Raw genomic sequence first — 19,454 nt, forward strand, 5'->3', positions numbered from 1 at the left:
ACTAGTGCAGTCACGATTTTTTTCTAATGTAACAGGTTTTTTACAATCTAACTAATGCGACTGATTCGCTGATAGCAGGTACAGCATATTATATGCTTTATGATGTCACAATAGACATTATAAAACACGCTGTATTATCGAATATTAAAGCATAACTAAAGACTAATAATGTTTGAAACATAGTCTAATGTTTAATAACTTAAAGACTAATTATTATCATTGCGAACCCTCTGAAACTGCTGTACGGACCCAAGTTTGGTTACCGCTGATTTAGCATATCAACCATTAACGCATGCCGGCACGGCTGCCAACAAATGCTTATTAAAATATGTGGTAACGGCCGCATAACTATTCATCGACGGCCGCAGGTTGAACACCGTTGCTTAGCTAAATTACAAGCACGTCTCTCGCCCCTGCAATATTAAACAAAGATCGTATTTCCCAAGTGTTATGCGATTAACGCAACATCTGCGCCGAGCTGTGCTGTGTGCTAAGTCAGCTAAAATACAAGCATGTATTAAAAAAATATAAAAATAACCTGCGTTTACGGTCGATCAAACAGGAAACAAAAAAACAGCAACCCTCCCCGGATACACCACTGTAATTGCCAGACTCGTCATTTTATAATGATTTTTATAATACACAACAGTAATAATTCACCTGGACATGCTTCAACGTAATATGTGGTTGTGATAAAGAGCCCACAGTACGATGGATACTTACTTTTGTTTAACTACGCAAATTTAGGTATAGAATTCACAAATTATCGCGCTTATTGCAGCAGTAATTAATCTACATCACCGGGACAACCCGAATAGTCAGTTACCAGTTCGAACATTAACCTAAAAAAATAAAGAATAAAAACACATATACACAAATAGAACAATGCTCATATAATAGTAATTTGGTTTACGGTTTTTTTTTCGGGGAAAGATAAAATAAAACAAATTCGGGCACTTTTTTAGTCTAGCTCAAATTAAACAAATCTGGGCCCTTATTTGAAAGTATGTATCATGGCCAAAACTCATTTGGACATTTTTTATACACATGTTGCTCAAATAAAACAAATTTGGGCACTTTTTTAGTTGAACGTAGAATGAATAAAACAAATTTAAGCACTTTTTTAGGCATATGTAGCTCCAATAAAACTAATTTAAACATATCTCAAATAAAACAAATTTAACACTTTTTTATTCGTACGTAGCCCTTCAAAAACTCATATGGGCACGTTTTTTGAAGTTAGATGAAGTAAACATAGGCTACATGAAGTATTATATTTACTAATCCTTGTAAGGTAGTAATCACATGGGCTCCAGGAGACGACTGGAAATTGAATTTTGTAAATAAAACACTCATTTTGTTGGATTGTGCATTTGCGTAAAAAAATCGTTTAGTGGGAATACTGGACTTGGGTTCATTTTTTGGCCAGAGTCGGGCTCCGGTTGTTTTTAACCTACTCCGTAACCCTGGTAGTGGCCCTCCGTGGTAATAAGAGGGCATGTAGACGTCTTGTATGAACTTTATTTATTTCCTTGTTTCAAGCTTTCTTCTTTACCCTCAAAAATACGGTTGTGTAAAGCTTCCAGATTTCAATACAATGCGTCTTTATATGTAGTGCCACCTGATTACCTAAGCGTAACAATGATATGCGCTTTCAGTACATTCATATTCACATGTTTTTCAATGGTCATTTAAGATTGCATTTGTTGACTTGCAACTGTTGCATATTCCTTGTGTTTATTGCTTCAATTTTTCAACCTTTAAGATGAAGTTTAAATATTTGCAATGCTTTTCAGGTATGAAAGCATTATTGCCAACTTGTGTGAAAATCTTGATACTTTGGATGAGCCAGAAGCAAGGGCTTCTATGATTTGGATCATTGGTGAATATGCCGAGAGGATTGACAATGCTGATGAGCTACTGGAATCTTTTTTAGAAGGATTCCATGACGAAAACACTCAGGTATTTTATTTAATCTTTAATTTCCTTATTGGAAAATTCTTCATTCAAATAATGAGCAAAACAAGACAAGTTAGTTTATTTACATTAGATGATACATTTCATTCAGTACCACCCCTTTCGTTAGTGATATTCTGTTTTTGTTTGTTTTTGTCAGGGTTTAGCTCACTGTCCGAAGCGGCAATGTTTATGCGGTATTTGGGTCACGCATCTTAAGCTAATGCAAGCCAAAATCAAACGCAATACACCATTTTTTGTCTCTTGTTTGGTCAACAGTAAACGCAAGATGTTTTTTCTCTTTAACCTTTCGTTATTCGTTCAGGTTAGCTGATTAGCAAATGTGTATTCTACAAGTGACAACGCTAAGTCAAGCCTTATTCCTTTTTTTTGTGATTTCTGATGGATTCTTAAACAATAGTCTAACTGTGACTGTTTAATGTCGCCTTTTTTATACAATGATAGTTGCGAGCTATAGTTTCGTTTCTTTTAATGCGAGCTATATAGTTTCGTTTCTTTTAATGCGAGGTATAGTTTCGTTTCTTTTGATGCAAGCTATAGTTTTGTTTCTTTTGATGCGTGCTATAGGTTTGTTCCTTTCAACTAGGTCATTATAAGTTGCAGGTAGTATTGTTAAAAGTTAAAATCAATCCTTTGTTTGTAATAATAAATCATTGTTTCATAGAACTGTGTACATTAGGTTGTCTGTGTCTTTTTGTATTTCATGCATGTCAGAAAAATACACTTTTTTATGTTTGAGGCTTGGGTCGTGAGATGTTCATAAAACTCCGCTTAGGGTCGCGCTCGAAAAAGTTTGAGAACCACTGTCTTAACTGCTTCTTGTAATATAGTTGACTTGGCACAATGGCACACTGCTCGGACCAGATGTTGCGCTAATCATGGCATAATAACACCCAGAAAAAACAATCTTCGTTTAGTTATGCATTTGGCAAAATGCATCATGTTCGCTTTGCGTCTTATATATTTGCTTTTGCTGGAGGTCAATTGGCTGTGTCTGATTATTTTTATTGATGTCATTACAAGCACTAGTTTATGACGTCATTGCAACCACCATTGTATGACGTCATGCTCGTCACTACTTTATTATGTCATTATTCATTAACAAAAAACGCAAAATAAAACGATAAAATCAATGAAATAAGCTATTGCTGCCAGGCATAATATATAACAGAGTGTTGCTCTTCCAGCAGTATTATATATATAAATGAAATCAATGTTAAACTAGACGAAATACCTGATGTTGCCCAGGTTAAATGGAGTATTACCAGTTTAATCCTGTTAAAGGACTACTGGCAACTGGCTTTGTTCTGGCGCTGTAAATATATACCTGAATTTGGCATGGTTTAACAAAATGTGAAAATTCCTCAAGTTATAATTATCACTATTGCATATTATCTTGTATTGAAAATAAATTTGGCAATTAATGTAACCAAAAAGTAATGTTACGCAATGCGAAACTATTGTTTAAAAAAATAAAAGTTTGCTTGAGCCGCCTCTTATAACAGCCTTCACTCCAAAGTAATAAAACCCTTTTTGAAGTCAAAATTGCTTTAACCATTTAGCGGCAACAGCGCGTAAACTCTCAAGGGCAGTGCCGCAAATAACAAGATGTTTTTTGACTGGGAGAAAATCACTCTCTTTCTAGAGTTTGATAATACTTTATTCATCAGTCTTTTCGTTCTTTGTAACAGTTAAAGCCAATACAAATCTATTTATTTTGCATTTATAAACAGTTGCTCTTAATTATTTGTTTAATGTTTTGGCAATTATTTATATTTAATATCGAACTCTACATTTCAGGTTCAACTTCAGTTGCTTACTGCCATCGTAAAACTTTTTCTGAAGAAACCAACAGAAACCCAAGAACTTGTTCAAACTGTGCTAAGCCTGGCCACTCAGGTTACTTCCTTTTTTGCATACCTAGTTTACCACTTTCCAAGGGACAAGGTGCGCTAACCATTACAAGGCATTTATACTGAACTTAACTTGTGTAGTTCAGTAACAGAAATTGGTCATGGTTTTGCAATTTGCAAGTTTTTGAGCATCCAATTTTATACACTTTTTTGTTTGGGCTACCTTTGTTCCACCAATTTTGTCTATATTTTATTAGAACAATCGGGTACAGTTTATTGAGATTGAAGTTGTGCACAGGAATATTTCCTAATGGTCAACCTTAATAATGTATATGCTAAAAAAGGTTAATCTTTCATTTTATAGTAAGGGTTTGAAGCAGGGGTTCTTAACCTTTTTTTCCCTTATTACCCATTTCTGTCCAGATCAAATTCCCAATTACCCAAAATCTAATTTTACCGTACTAAAATATAAAACACCGTTATTCTACAAAATATAGCTCGCTTGTCTCAACACTAACTCTTAATGTACACTTAGAGCTATACTCAGGGTTGGGCTTAAGCACTCGCCCGCTCGCCAATGCAAGTGCAAATCGCTCCTGGCGAGTGCTGATTGACACCCACTCGCCCGACTGGCGAGTGGCTTCGGCGAGAAATTTTTAACTTGCGTTAAGCAGCAACACTACTAAGCGAAATATTACTTAGCGCCAGTTATTTCGCTAAACACATTCCACACTACACAAATAATAAGCTTAATCGAAGTCACGTTCGAAGCTCCTAATAAAGAATCTTTGTCCCGTTGTATGATCGTAATAAACACTCTTTGTCCCATTTTAAAAATCGTTTACCGGCAAACAATCAAATACGTCATTGCTGCAGTGGTAAATATTTATGAGGTTTATTGTTTACCTTAAACGTTGTTAATTTTTAAATGTTTAACCGGGTCATTGACGCCTTTGGAAAAGTTTACTAAACTTGCGATGTACCCAGCGATAAGAAGTTTACTTTTCTGTATTGATTGAATTGTTTGTATAAGAAAATTATAAGCAATTGCTGCAGTTTTGCGCAACAATAAGTTTGAATGAAAATGTTGTATATTATTTGTAAGCAGTCTTTTTTAAGAAGGTTTTGAGGGACCGAAATGGCCCACAGAACACTACAGTATTTTAAAATATCGCCTACTTGTGTAACTGTAGCTGAGAATTAACAATGAGTCTACGTAAGTATGTTGTTGCAATCTTTTAAGCTCATAGCGGTCAGCCAAGCCAAAGCTGAAAAAATAACTGTCTGTGAATATTTTATATCGCAATTATTTTAAGATACGAATCGGAACCATTGCGGACGCCCTTGGAAAATTGAAACGACCCACTATAGGGCGTCGCACAGCACAGAATCTCTGGCATATGGTTGTTAACTGTGAAAGAATGGTTTAGTTGTAAATTTACAATTATTTTGTGTTGCTGTTCAACCAGTAACTATAGTGTTGGGCGAAATGTGGCGTTTTGTTTCTAGCGCGAAGCAACCTGCGGTGAAACGTCCTTCAAGCACAGAAAAAACAGAATACCATAAAAAAAGAGCGCAAACATTTAAAAAAATTGGAAAATAGGCATGCCATGGCTACTAAATTGTCAGTGTTATTTTTTCACTAAAGACTGTAAAAAATATTTTGGCTGAAAAACATAGTTTTAAGCGTAAACTACTTTATGGGGAATTAATTTGTTTATCCATGCATGGAAATAAACGACCAGACTTTTATAAACACTAATGTTTATGTATAGAAACCATAAGTCAGGTTAACGATAACCCAAGAAATGACCGCGCTAGGACGGTAATTTGCAGACTACGTGCCAACAAATTTGGCGAGTGTTATTTCGTCTGGGCGAGTGCTGATTGATAGCCGCTCGCCAGGCTGGCGAGTGTAATTTTTTTCTTAGGAACAACCCTGGCTATACTACTCCATATAACTCCACTAAGAATACAATAAAACATAAACACTAACAGCAACGTAGCGATCAAGCTTGCTCATGAAACAACTGTAACTGAACTGATTATTATGAAAAAATGGCTAGACCAGCTGATACAAAAAAAATCTTACTATTAGGTAGCATAAGCGTAAAATACGTACATGATCACTATAACGAAACAATTCTATAAATAATAAAATATCACTATGCTTGTTTGGTTGTTTTGAAATGACTTTTCAAAACATTAAAAAAGTGTAAGTAATAAAGCAACTTTACCACTTACAGCTGTGACATTGTTTGTTACATCCATAATTCTAAATATTCTGGTTCAGCTGATTACTCACCTTCTATCCTGAAATACCCCACATGTGGGTAATTACCCACAGGTTAAAAGCTGCTGGTTTAAAGGTCTAGGAAAATTTTTAAATTCAAAAAGATTCTGTTATGAGCTATCTATGTTATGTATTCTATAATGTATTTACAATATAGCCATTGTATTGTGAGTAATGTAATTTAAACAAGATAAACATCATGTATCATTTTTTGTGCTTTGTGTGGATTTTTGTTTTTTAGGCAGCCTTACAGGTTCGGTATCAATGAATCCTGTGTCAGAAAAATTATTAAATTGAACTAAATTATTGCGATTTGTTTGTACCTTGCGCGGTTAAAATTGTGCACAAGGTTTCTCAACAGCAGTTTATATTATTATTAATTTTTACAACACCACATTACGATTAAAGTTTATGAATTCATCTTTGAAAAATAATTTGTCATACCAAACAAAAATATAATATATTTAGATTTGATAGTTTGTCATCCTTATTCTATTTTCATAACCTACTGTTGCTAAAATAGCTAGTTAATGAACTGAACTTTCCTAATTATTTCCAGTACACAGATAGTTTATTAATTCTTTTTTGTTAAAATTTTCTGTAAACTTCTCATGTTAACAGGATAGCGACAACCCTGATTTGCGTGATCGAGGTTACATTTACTGGAGATTGCTTTCTACTGATCCTGCGGCAGCTAAGGTAGCAATTTTGTTTATAAAAGCTTGTCAAATATGTTGGTTACCTTTACACCAGTGGTTCTCAAAGGGAGCCACTTGGCTCTCTTTGAGGGGAATTTCAAATTTTGGGGAGAAAATTTGTTACAGGGAAGAATTGGGGAGAAAAGGTGGATAAAAATGGCTCACTTTTATTATTTGATATTTACCACATAACTAACTGCCAAAAAATTAAATGGGAACGTCTACTTAAACTATAAGACTTAAAGTAGCCTATATATGTGAAGACAATATGGTGCTTTAACTGTGTTATAACCTACGTCGTAATAGACTCTGTTTGGTTTACAATATCTATTGTTTCGTCACAGTAAGTAAAGTTCACTAGCACCAGTAGGTGTCTGTTTTATACTGTTTGTTTTTTTAAGCATGGTTATAAGTATGCAAAAGTAAAGTAAAGAAAGGGTGAAACATAAGGTTGCCCAGCTTCAACTTCTTTAGCTTCAGCTACTTGTATAATTTGAGAAAAAAATACTAACTGGACAGTACCGATTCACATTTATGCCAATAATGATATCCTGCTGGTTACCTGGACCCTGGACAATGTTTTATTTTGATAGGCTAATCCTTCTAATCGACTAATACTTATCACAGATTTGAAACTATTTGGTAGACTTAGTCTTAGTAGTGCCAAAGGAATATTTCAGTGTAGGTCCAGTATTTGTTTTAAATGCAAAAAAGCCAAAGCAAAATGCTCGAGAGCGACTTTTACCAATTCACTCTTTTAACAGCTAATGTGGTTGGATCCACAAGTTTGTGCTAAGTATGTCGAATTACCGGTTGTAGAGAAAACACTTCTCCCATTTCCCATTTCCGATGACATATTTAGTTGAATGTGGTTTTAGTGCCATTACAGATATTTTGACCAAAAAAGAAGAACACATTTCTTGACATTTGCTAACGCGGAGATCTTCAGGCAAAACTGACATGCTTTTCTACTCAATTTTCATTTTTTTTTAACATGAAGCTCATGCTTTACATCAACAATGCATAACACTTTGTAAATACGTTATTTAAATTTTGTTCGTTAAAATTGTTCTTTGCATTTTTGTTTCGTGTTTTAAATTTTCCCTTACTTTTGTGATGTTCACTGTTAACTGTGGGATAAATCATAAAACGCACCTTGCACTAGTTGCAAATCATATCCGTTTGCTGTGAAATTTTGGAAATATTCTTTTTTGTCATTTTTTGGGGAGGAATTAACAGTGTTTGAGTCTTTAGGGGAGGAATATTAAAAAAACTTTAAGAAGCACTGACACACTAAATCGTTTTTGATGCGAGCAAAACTATATGTCTAATTGCTTGAACGTTTCATCTGGTTGAACGTTTTCATTGGGTTAGGTTAAAAGCGATCTGTAGTAGCTATTCTAGTTACAGTTAAGATAGCCGGGTTTAATTGTCAACTTAAAATGTCCTATTTTTTTGCTATAAAGTAGTGTGACGTTAAGTTATTTGAAGGTCTCTACACCTACCTAGAGACAGCAATATTTAGCCAAATATCTTTTATTTGTATAGTGTTCGCCAATATGCTAATTATGTAAATCAAATCGCTAGTAAACCATAAAAACGATACTACAAATCCCTTGTTTGTTTTTCAGGGGTGAACAACCCTACAATCGGGTGGTTTTATGGCGAATTAATACAAATAGTTAATTTATTAGATAACTGTTGGTTGTACTCCTTAGAATTTAGACAAAAAATGAAAATAAGCCCTGAAAAATACTCCCTGACAAAATATACGACAACCGCAACCCCATAAATCGATGGAGGATTTATTTTGTAACAATTAAAACAGAAATTACTCAAATAGTAAGCTTTACTCTTTAGGTTGCTTAAAATTATGCGACCCACCGATGGGTCAAATTGGACTGGCTACAGTACAATGTGTGTTAAATGTGATTCGACCCACCGGTGTCCAAACGATTAAACTGTCTGAAAGAACTCCTTAAAGCAAAGAAAACAAGTTCGACAAAATTTGGCAGGAAAGCTCTGGCGGCAGCTAGCAGTACAGAAAGTTAAGGTAATCGCAACACAAGAAAACAACGAAAATTTGCATCGCAGCGAACGTGTTAAAACTTTAAAATAAATATTTAGTGTAGAAATAGACCAGTGATTATCAACCTTGTTAGCCCACGGACTAATTACCTGTTAGCATAAATGTTTGAGGATTAATTACCTGTTAGCATAAATGTTTGATGAATAATTTACTGGTGTGAATTTCATAAAAATAGTAGTGCCACTAGTTATACAAAGTTTTATTTTCTATCTTTCTTTTATGGTTAGCAAACACTACACCGGTGTAGGGTAGATTTACATAAATAAAGCACCATAAAAATTAAACCGTGTTCAATATGTTTACTATTCGTATTTGGTGGATCATCATGTTGTCAGGTTTGGCTGTGGTGGATCATGGCAGATATCATTTGAACACCCCTGCACTACACTGTGGCCCCTTATGCAATTCCTTGAGTTTCCAATGTTGGGAACCACCTTGTAGTGGGCTTGCATTAAGATGTTTTTAATTGACAAATAAAGTTTTTGACTTGACACAAATAAAGTTTGTTTTATTGTTGTTGCATATAGAATGTTAGCACAAGCAAAACAATTGTACTACAGTACAAGAGTCTTATATTCCATCCAACAAATGATACAGTTTGAAACAGGAGTTTTATTACAATGGACAATGTTAGGGTACCGAAATGAATCAAATTAAAGTCATTGCCATTTCACTAACATTCTTACGGTAAATTCATCGGAAAATACCTTTATATTTTGTTCTAGGATGTGGTACTCGCAGAAAAGCCGCTTATCTCAGAAGAAACAGATCTGATTGAACCTACGCTTCTTGACGAGTTAATCTGTCACATTGCTTCTCTTGCATCTGTCTATCACAAACCTCCGAGCTCATTCATAGAGGGTGACAGGGCGGCTGCTGCTATGAGAAAGTCCCTACATTCCAAATCGGCTGATGCACAGTAAGTTTATCCTAAAAGTAGTAAACTTTTTTCCCGGACAATGCAAAGTATTTGGTCGGCAGTCGCCATATGATCTTAAAGAGACAGACAGAGCAACGTTGTTGAACCTTTTCTTTGCTCCTTTTAAGCGAGATAAAATAAAAAGAAAGTCATGTGCTCACAGACAAAAAAAATTGGTCTCTTTTTTTTGAGAGCAAGTCGAATAAATGAGCTTGCATATCATGTTAGCAAACCGGTAGAGACATTCCAAGTAGAATCCCAGGGGATTTTAGAACTTTAGGTTTCGCATCTAGAATTACGAATCCAGAATGTTGAATCCTAGAATATACTTTTTTAATTATTTAACCTCGATTTTGTTTGGGCGTGGGATTACTTTTAATATACCCTGCAATGCCACAGTCACAGAAATAAATCCCAAAACAACTTGCTAACATGTGTATATTGTAATGAAATATCTCCCAAATGTTTAGCATTCTTAACAACTGTCAGCTGAAGCAGTTGTGTAAACTGTACACCGTGTCCTGGTTGTTAACAAGACTTTTTTTTGCCAATAAAGTGAGTACTATGCAACACTACACAAATAAACTCTTTTCAGGTTTTCAGCAATTTGTACCTGTTTTTTATTACATTTTTGTGTGTCAGTTCTACGTTTTATGAGGTAATGTTACTTTTGCAATTTAACACAGTTAAGGAAATTGCGAACTCCGCACCTGGCATAACACAGTAGTCGCTTTCCCAATAACGCTTGATTGACACTTCATTATTAGGAGAAGGCTGTCATGAGACTCGAAGTAATTGGTCGCCCGAAAAAACCCTGGCACTGCACTACAATGTTACATTTAAACCAAGCACTATATATGTGTCGCCGCAGCGACAGGACTTTATCTAAACTTCCCACTCGCTTATGTACAATTAAGCAAACATTGGCGGTAAAACATTAAATTATATCGGTTCAAATTACCTAGAATTGGATACATTTGTCCTTTATTAATTTTTGAAAGGTATTTTTACCTTGTATTTTAACTGAACTGATAACTCAACAATTTTCATTGTTTTTCGTTAGCATTTTTAAAGTTTTTATCTTTTTGATATGCCAAAAATATCAACTATATGCAGTTTTAAGAAATTTGCATTTTAAACCCGAAAAATAAATAATTTGCCTTCTGCCGGTCATAACATCAAAAACGAGTGACTAACGACACCAAAACACTAATGCAGTGCTTTATATGAAAAAGCATTGATTAAATCAATGTATTCCAAAGCATTGATTGAATCAATGTATAAGGTAAAACTTTGTCAAAAATATATTTGTGAAACATATGTACACACATATATGTGTGCTTACAACTGAGATCTAGCCCTTCTGAAGCTGCTTTTTGACCAACGATAACAGCTTACGTATTATTTGTACACCGAAAAGCCATTGCAGACTCACCGAATCTGTCAATCAATGATGCAAGCAGAGCAGACTAGAAAAACAACTAGCCTGCAGTGAGGTTCGAACTCACAACCTCCGGTCAAGTCGGGACCGTCTCTACCAACTGAGCTATGCAGGCTCAGAAGGGAACGAGTCGAGAAACAACCATACGCCAATGCTTGCTCAATCTGTTAGTACAAGCAACTTCATAATGAAGGGGATCGCCAGTATCATATCATAATACAATGAAACATATGTACACACATATATGTGTGTTACAACTGAGATCTAGCCCTTCTGAAGCTGCTTTTTGACCAACGATAACGGCTTACGTATTATTAGTACACCGAAAAGCCATTGCAGACTCACCGAATCTGTCGATCAATGATGCAAGCAGAGCAGACTGGAAAAACAACTAGCCTGCAGTGAGGTTCGAACTCACAACCTCCGGTCAAGCCGGGACCATCGCTCTACCAACTGAGTTATGCAGGCTCAGAAGGGAACGAGTCGAGAAACAACCATACGCCAATGCTTGCTCAATCTGTTAGTACAATGCCTGCATAGCTCAGTTGGTAGAGCGACGGTCCCGGCTTGACCGGAGGTCGTGAGTTCGAACCTCACTGCAGGCTAGTTGTTTTTCTAGTCTGTTCTGATTGCATCATTGATCGACAGATTTGGTGAGTCTGCAATGGCTTTTCGGTGTACTAATAATACGTAAGCCGTTATCGTTGGTCAAAAAGCAGCTTCAGAAAGGCTAAATCTCAGTTGTAAGCACACATATATGTGTGTACCTATGTTTCATTGTATTATGATATGATACTGGCGATCCCCTTCATTATGAAGTTGCTTGTACTAACAGATTGAGCAAGCATTGGCGTATGGTTGTTTCTCGAATCGTTCCCTTCTGAGCCTGCATAGCTCAGTTGGTAGAGCGACGGTCCCGGCTTGACCGGAGGTCGTGAGTTTGAACCTCACTGCAGGCTAGTTGTTTTTCTAGTCTGCTCTGCTTGCATCATTGATCAACAGATTCAGTGAGTCTGCAATGGCTTTTCGGTGTACAAAAAATATTTGTAGGTCAAAATTTCTTATTTTTTTGACAAATAATAATCGCCCTATTGATCACTTATGAAGCCAATGCAAAATGTGCAGTACATTGACAACAAAATACGAAAAGACAATTATATCTGCCACACAACGCAACATTGCAAAATAACACAGACATCATAGCAAGTGTATATGCAATTTGACTGTCTGGTACAATTACTCTACAAGACTTTGTACATTATCGTGCTTATTTAAGGGGAACACACAATAAGATCTAAAAAGCTACAATACAAAAAGCAGAGTCAATAAAACCATAGTATTAAAACCAACAACATAATATAGCCAAATATGCAGTAATATCCAGTACAGAATAAGATTGAAATCGTCTGAATAAGACCTAAATCTGACTGAATATGTCCAAAATTCATTAGATTTAGGCCTAAATGACCAAAATATCTTTTGAAACTGCAGGTAGACGGTATGGGACGATCGGGGGGCCGTCAGTGACGATGTTTAGACACCGTTTGACTGGCACACAACTGTTTTGGCACCAGATTTTTTGGTCCTGTTTGGGGTTATTGTAGTGCAACGGGTGTGGTTGGAAAATGGGTAAGGGTTGAAATTATTATAGGAGTTTGTGATGTACTCAGGGGTGGGGTTTGGGGTTAGGTATAAGTGTTGTTAAGGCCTGATTTTGACCAATTAGGTCTTAGTCCTATTTTCCTCTTATTTTGAACTGTGTTTTATTTGGACATTTATGTTGTTCTTTTCTCGGTCTTATGGCTGGGGTCTAATTTAAGATGTAGTTAATTTGCATCGTTGCTCCAACTATGTTAGTCCTTTACCAGTTACTATTCTACTGGTAAATACACTATAATTATAACCTGGGCCACGCCGGGTATTTCATCTAGTTAGTACTGTTTGACACTGCTATTTATTAAAGCATGTTTCAATATTTAAATATAGCTATTTTTAGCAACCATCAATAAATCGGTATTGTTAACTCCATTGGCACTTTTAATTAAGATATACTTTAAAAACACCTTTTAATGTATTTTGCACATATTTTCTGTTGAGGAAATGCGATTGCCCATTAAGGTAAAAGTAGAGTGTTGTGGCAATTGTAGCGATTCACTGTAGTTTTGACATGGATATTCTGTAATGTTCTTCCCAGTGAAATGTTGATTTGTCACGCTTCTGGGACTGCAATTTAGTCACGGTGTATTTTTGTACCAGAGTTTTTTTATATTCCAGATCACCTGACAGTGCCGGCGATGTAACCTCGGCTGACTCCTCCCAAGTTCCAGCGCCACAGGTTTGTTACCATTTAATTCGGATAGAAAAATAATTACCGTTAAGTCTTATAATTTAGAGTTTGGTACGTTGAAGGTTAACATACAAACAAATGTCTTTTATTTGGGTTGTTACCAGCATCCGGGACATATAAATCTATTAACATAATGTTAATGCATTTATAGTAAATCACCTCATTCTGCTCATTTTGTACAATTTTGTTGTCGGTTGTTCTTAAGGCAGATGTTTTGCTTTGTCTGGGAGGCTTTATTGGTTCACTAATTAAACCACATATGAAGCACCACTGTTTTCTCATTAATTAGGTTATACCAGCCCAGGATGCATTGGTAAGCGATCTTTTGGGGTTGGATATTGCCCCCACTATGGTGCAACAACCCCCTTCAATGCCGGCCAATCCCAACATTATTGACCCTATGGGAGGACTTGACTTTCTTGTAAGTGTTTTGTTTTCCTGCAGTAATAAATCTTTTATGGTAGATTTTTTTCTAAATAATTAAACATTTCATTCACACAAAAAAAAAATATCATTGACTTACTGTACTAAAATATTTCGTTTGTAAATGCAGCTCTTGCTCTATCATGGGATCGTAATTCTCATGAACTTGTTATTCATTTTAGTTGGGTGCATCTAATGTCCCTCCTGCGGCGGCAGCGCAACAAGCCCAAGTAGGTGCGATGGGATTTTCCCAGGCACCAGCAGATTCTCTACTGGGACTCGATTTTAACCCCTCACCTGGATCCTACATGGCAACAAAGGAGGTAATGTACAAACCAAGGGAAAAACTAACTATAAAATACTCTGTTAAGGTAATAAGCTATTGGTTGTTTGGTTTGTTGTTTTTTTATCTGAATCCAAGGTATTGCAAATTTAATCAGTTTTAAAGCAATTGATATCTGAGCATCGAGATTGTTTGCAATTTATTGTTTTGCTGTTACAAAAGTTGTACAAATATAAAAGTGCCTAATAAGAGTTTTTCCGAGATTAGTACCAACAAAAAATTTCCAAATTCAAAATAATTATTCTCCAGCTATGTATGGACAAGAAAGTCCCTTAAATGTTTATGAACTTTTGACCTTGGGCAAAAGGGCAAAAACAATAATTAAGGTGCTTATATATACATATGTAAATGTATATATATATATGCCATTATAGGATATATTAGAGCCCCAAGTGCACTTGGTATTTTCAGATTGATTCCAGTTTTAGATTTTGAAACTTGTTTTCACCTCATTAGCAACTACTCATAGGTTAAGTGCCATGTCATTAACAAAATAATTATAGCTGGAATAAAAACCAGGCACACTCTACAACAGTGTTTCCCAACCTTTTTTACACTAGTGTCCCCTTGGGCTCAATATTATTTCATATCACCCCCCTCATCTTGCTTTACAGTAAAGTATTATGTTAATCGTAGTCTAACATCATATTGTCTGCAATTTCGTTTAAATAAACTGTCAGTCATATTTTTGGTTGTCTAACATACATTCACTTTAGGAATTTACATGAGCATGTGTATAAATTGAATTAAAAAACTAAGGCATGTAGGTAACATAACATACAATTTACATACAACAATAATTGTGTTGAGGTTTAAACACTTTTCCAATTACTTTGCGCTACCGCAATTAAAATATCTGGTGATTGAACATATTGTTTCATAATGCAATCCAGTTTGGGCGTTAGCTCAACATAAAAGATTACTTTCCTAACATACATACATTATTTCACACGGTTGTGTCATTACCAGGAAAAAAAATTCAACTTTCTGCACCAAACCTAATCAGGGGCCGGCAACCTTTTCTAGTCGCGGGCACCAACCAAACCCAAAAAGGTCTCTGCGAGCCGCACAAAATGTTAACTAATAATTGTGTTATTAAAATGTTAGAACAACTGTGAATTAGGCGGCCCTCTTTTTTTTGCACTTGGTTTAAAATTCGACGTCATTCATACTACAAATAAAAAGTGTAATAAAGCTACTTTCAGGAAACGCGATAATCTCGTAGTTCAGTGTTTGCTATTCTTTTTAAGTTCAAGCGCACCTGGCAAGCGAAGCGAGTGCGATATATTTCGGTATACTGGCATTTCTTTTAAATTTCTTGCCAGTTTTTATTACATTGCTGAAAAAAAATAAAAAATTTATAAAAAATATATATCTAATATTTATTCATAGATTTTCCGTTTGTCCGCGACGCACATGGCAACCTTTCATGGCACAACGGTAAAGAAGCGCTGATCTAGTCCTAAAACAGCATCATAACATAAATAAATAGAAATCATTCACGTGAAGCGCAAACATTTTTTGCGCGCACTAAAGTAAAATATTCAAAAAGTATTGGTAAAGGACTCGTGTATAGTTGTTGAAGAGGCGGCAGGCCAAATTTGGCCCGCGGGCCGTAGGTTAGCGAAAGCCAATTATTATGTAACAATGGTCGGGGAAACTACTACAAGTTCGCAGTTTTGAAGTTGCCATTTAAGGATAAAAGTTGTTCACAGTGCTATTTGTTACTATTTTTAGTTGAACTTTTTATAAAATCTTTGCCGTAAGTACTTTCATGTAACGCCCCCTTATGTGCGTTACGCGCTCCCCAAATGAGAAAAATACCCAAAAAGCCCCCTTGTTACTCACCAACGCCCATCAGGGGGCGGTACCGCCCCCACGTTGGGAACCTCTGCTCTTCAAAATAAAATGAGTTTTTTGGTATTATTGTCTGCAAGCATTGCCAGGCTACAAAACCACTAGCCTATGTGAGGTTTAAATCCACTACCTCACGCCAAACCGTACCCGTTGCTCTACCGACTGAGCTTCTCAGGCTCGGTGGGAGCTGGTGATGAAACAACCATACCACCGTTGCTGCCTGCTGCATAAAGTCATATATAAAACTTAATTTTAAGGGGATTTACATTCCACATTCAGCAACTGGAACATTCATATACGCAATGTGTATATATTATTTTAAAGGTCATCACTAGGGCCCGCAAAAGTCAATAAAGTTAAAATTTTTTAAGGACCTCGTCTGTCCACGAATTAAAAAATAAAGTTGTTTTCAGCACTTAGGGGACTGTTTCTAAGAAGTTTATAGGTTAAAATAAAGTTAAAATTTACAATAAAGTCAAAATTTTCAATAAAGTCAAAATTTGTCAACTTATGGCTTTTGACAAAGTTTTTGTGTTTCTTGAGAGTAGTTATTGTAAAAATCGTCGTGGAAGCATTTTAAATCAGGAACTGGACACAATTAAACCATATGAACCCATAAAAGCAGGAAATATGTCACAATGCCCACTTCGATCAGCAGTAACTTTCATCGCAAATTGTCCATTTTTTTATTTGTAGTTACGCAATTAAATAATTCTTATAAAACACTTCCTCTTCATAAACGTGGACTTTTGGAAGATCAACAGTTTGGATCTTAGGAATAGCCTACTGACATTCTGTAATACAAAAATGCCTAAGCAAGCTAAATCTAATGCCAGAAAACATGACACCACACTTTTTAAATCCATAAAAAAACTTTACTTTTCGACAAAATATTATGTTTGGGTAACTGGCATCAATTCAAGGAAGAACTGTAGCCTCTACAAATAAGCAATTTCGTTAGGTTAAAATAAAGTTAAAAATTTTTTTTTAATGTTAAAATAAAAATGATCCTAGTCATCACATTTTCTCTTGCCTTAAACGTCATGTAAGGTGGACCTTTGTGTTAGGTAAAGATAGCAGTTGCATTCTGTCGAGGTTGACTAACCTGCAGCCCAAATGGTTCACATGGAAGTGATAGTTTGTTTTTATAACAAAAATCCTAATCTAGTGGTTGCCAAACCTTTTTGAATGGTGGCTCTCTTCCATAGACTCCCAACCACTGGCGTAATGATATTATACCTATATATATTTATGTTTAACCTTAACCTGATTTATTTGCATACCAAAAAAGGCACAAATATTCATTGTTGTTAAAATGTGTTGGTTTAAATTTGTTCAATAAGTTACACCTATTCAGGGCGGTTCCAGAAACCCAAAAAGGTAAGGGTCAAACTTTTATCTAAGGGAAATATCAACAGCGCAGTTTTCTAATCTCAATTTGCGGGTCTATGCTAAATTACAAACACATATTTGGCCACCTTCAATACAAAACAAAGATATTTTTCCCAGTTGTTATTTTTCAACATCTGCACCGCTATTACCAAAGACAGCAAACAGCAAGGAACATTAACTTCACATACTGACTAGGGAAAGGCGACAGAGAAAAAATATCCTGTATCTCAAGAAACACAAACAAATTGTGATGAAGAGTTAAGGGTTTTTTTACTGAGTTTTGGCCATGTGATGCACTATAAGTAGGTTATGTATATCCATCTATGAATTGTGTTTTTGATGTGTTTATGTAAAGAGGCTTTTCAAATGGAAACTTTGTTAGTGCTGATGTTTACAAGAGGACATTTAAGCAATTTTTCATTAAATCTGTGGATGTGAGACAAAACTTACTTATTCCCCAAAATCTATCGACTTAGTTGCACAGAGGGTAGTTCTTGCCAAATTGTTAGTGCCTTGTTTCTGGAAGACACCAAATTACCATAAATTGCTCGCATTTTTACCAACTGGAAAAATGTTGTTAAATCGAAGAGTGGCCTGTCATTTATAAATCGTGCAGGAATACTGGTGTATGGTAATGTATGTTTGCTTCTTGCAAGGATCGTTTTTTTTTTTTGGTGGAATGATACTGGCTGGTTTCTATGTTGTTGGCAGGTCATTTCACCAGTTATTGTTCATTTTATGTATTATGCCTGTTTGATATTATTAGGCTCGGTGGCAGAAATACATGTAGAAAGAATGATACTGAGCGGTGATTGGCAACGATAAACAACACTGAGTTTTTAATGCCCTGTGCAAAGTTGATGATTTCAACCAAGTTGTTAGACCCTTGGCCCAAAGGTCCACAGATATGTGAAATTTTAGTTTAGCTGTAAGTCTTAGGTCAAGCAAAACTGCATGCTTAAAGAAATGCATAATGGTGCTTGCCCTAAAAAAACATTTAAAAAAGGAAAAAAAATTGCACCATTAGTATAAACACTAACAATAAAAAAATGAAGTAGAATTTATTTTACAGATTCCAAATTCCCCTCTTGAGGCTTTAAAATTCTTACGGTTGAGAACCTCAGATGGAACCTAATCGTGCAAGAATAGCGAATTTTTCCAGTTTTTAGAGCACATTTTTTGTATTTTTTATAAATAAGTTGTTATATAGCAAATTCTCCTTATCAATTTTGACATAACAAAATTTAAACATAGTGGTAGCATTTTACTTGACATAAATTGGATTTTTTTCTTTTTGTTGCTAAGTTTTTATAGTTTGTTATCTGTTGTGTTATTTCAAAAACTTAATTCCTTATACATACCATTCCTTATTACCTAAACTATATTTTAAACAAAGTTTTATATTCAGGATATTTGAGATGCACAAGTTGTAAATACCAAATTTCTTTACTATTGTGTTGATTTTTATACCAGCCATTTTAGCTGCCAACAATTAAAGAGTTTTGTTAATAAAATAATTTATTATCAAAGCTAGGTTTTCCTTTTTTAATTTACAGTGCTAAATATTTGTATTCTTTGTTTGGTGTAGCCGTGGCTCAATGCAGGTGCAGCAAAAGGATTAGAGGTACATGGAACTTTTCAGAGACGACAAAAAGAAGCTTTCATGGTCATCACGTTCATCAATAAGGCAATGCAACCAATGACTGAGTTTGCAATCCAATTCAACAAGAATAGGTTGGTGATAAAACTTTCTTTTTTGTAACATTGATGCTTTAGTTGGCAGCATATCCATCTCACACAATATTTATTTATCTGCAATGGT

At 35.3% G+C, this 19,454-nt stretch overlaps 1 protein-coding gene and 1 non-coding gene across 2 annotated transcripts in view; both read left to right on the top strand.

Annotated features, from left to right (window-relative positions):
• The window catches only part of LOC146140571 (AP-1 complex subunit beta-1-like), a 70,070-nt gene that overhangs the window by 12,975 nt on the left and 37,641 nt on the right, over positions 1-19,454 (top strand). Inside the window, exons 11-18 of the mRNA XM_083392926.1 lie at positions 1,797-1,962; positions 3,778-3,876; positions 6,745-6,822; positions 9,636-9,829; positions 13,545-13,605; positions 13,907-14,038; positions 14,223-14,363; positions 19,221-19,366. Of these exons, the coding sequence (XP_083249052.1) occupies positions 1,797-1,962; positions 3,778-3,876; positions 6,745-6,822; positions 9,636-9,829; positions 13,545-13,605; positions 13,907-14,038; positions 14,223-14,363; positions 19,221-19,366 (1,017 nt within the window). The remainder of the gene's footprint in view (positions 1-1,796; positions 1,963-3,777; positions 3,877-6,744; positions 6,823-9,635; positions 9,830-13,544; positions 13,606-13,906; positions 14,039-14,222; positions 14,364-19,220; positions 19,367-19,454) is intronic.
• Trnaa-ggc (transfer RNA alanine (anticodon GGC)) lies at positions 11,801-11,875 on the top strand. Its single transcript has one exon. It is a non-coding gene; the product is annotated as a tRNA-Ala (tRNA).

Source organism: Ascidiella aspersa, chromosome 6 (genome assembly GCF_963924565.1).
Source record: "Ascidiella aspersa chromosome 6, kaAscAspe10.2, whole genome shotgun sequence".
Taxonomy (NCBI): domain Eukaryota; kingdom Metazoa; phylum Chordata; class Ascidiacea; order Phlebobranchia; family Ascidiidae; genus Ascidiella; species Ascidiella aspersa.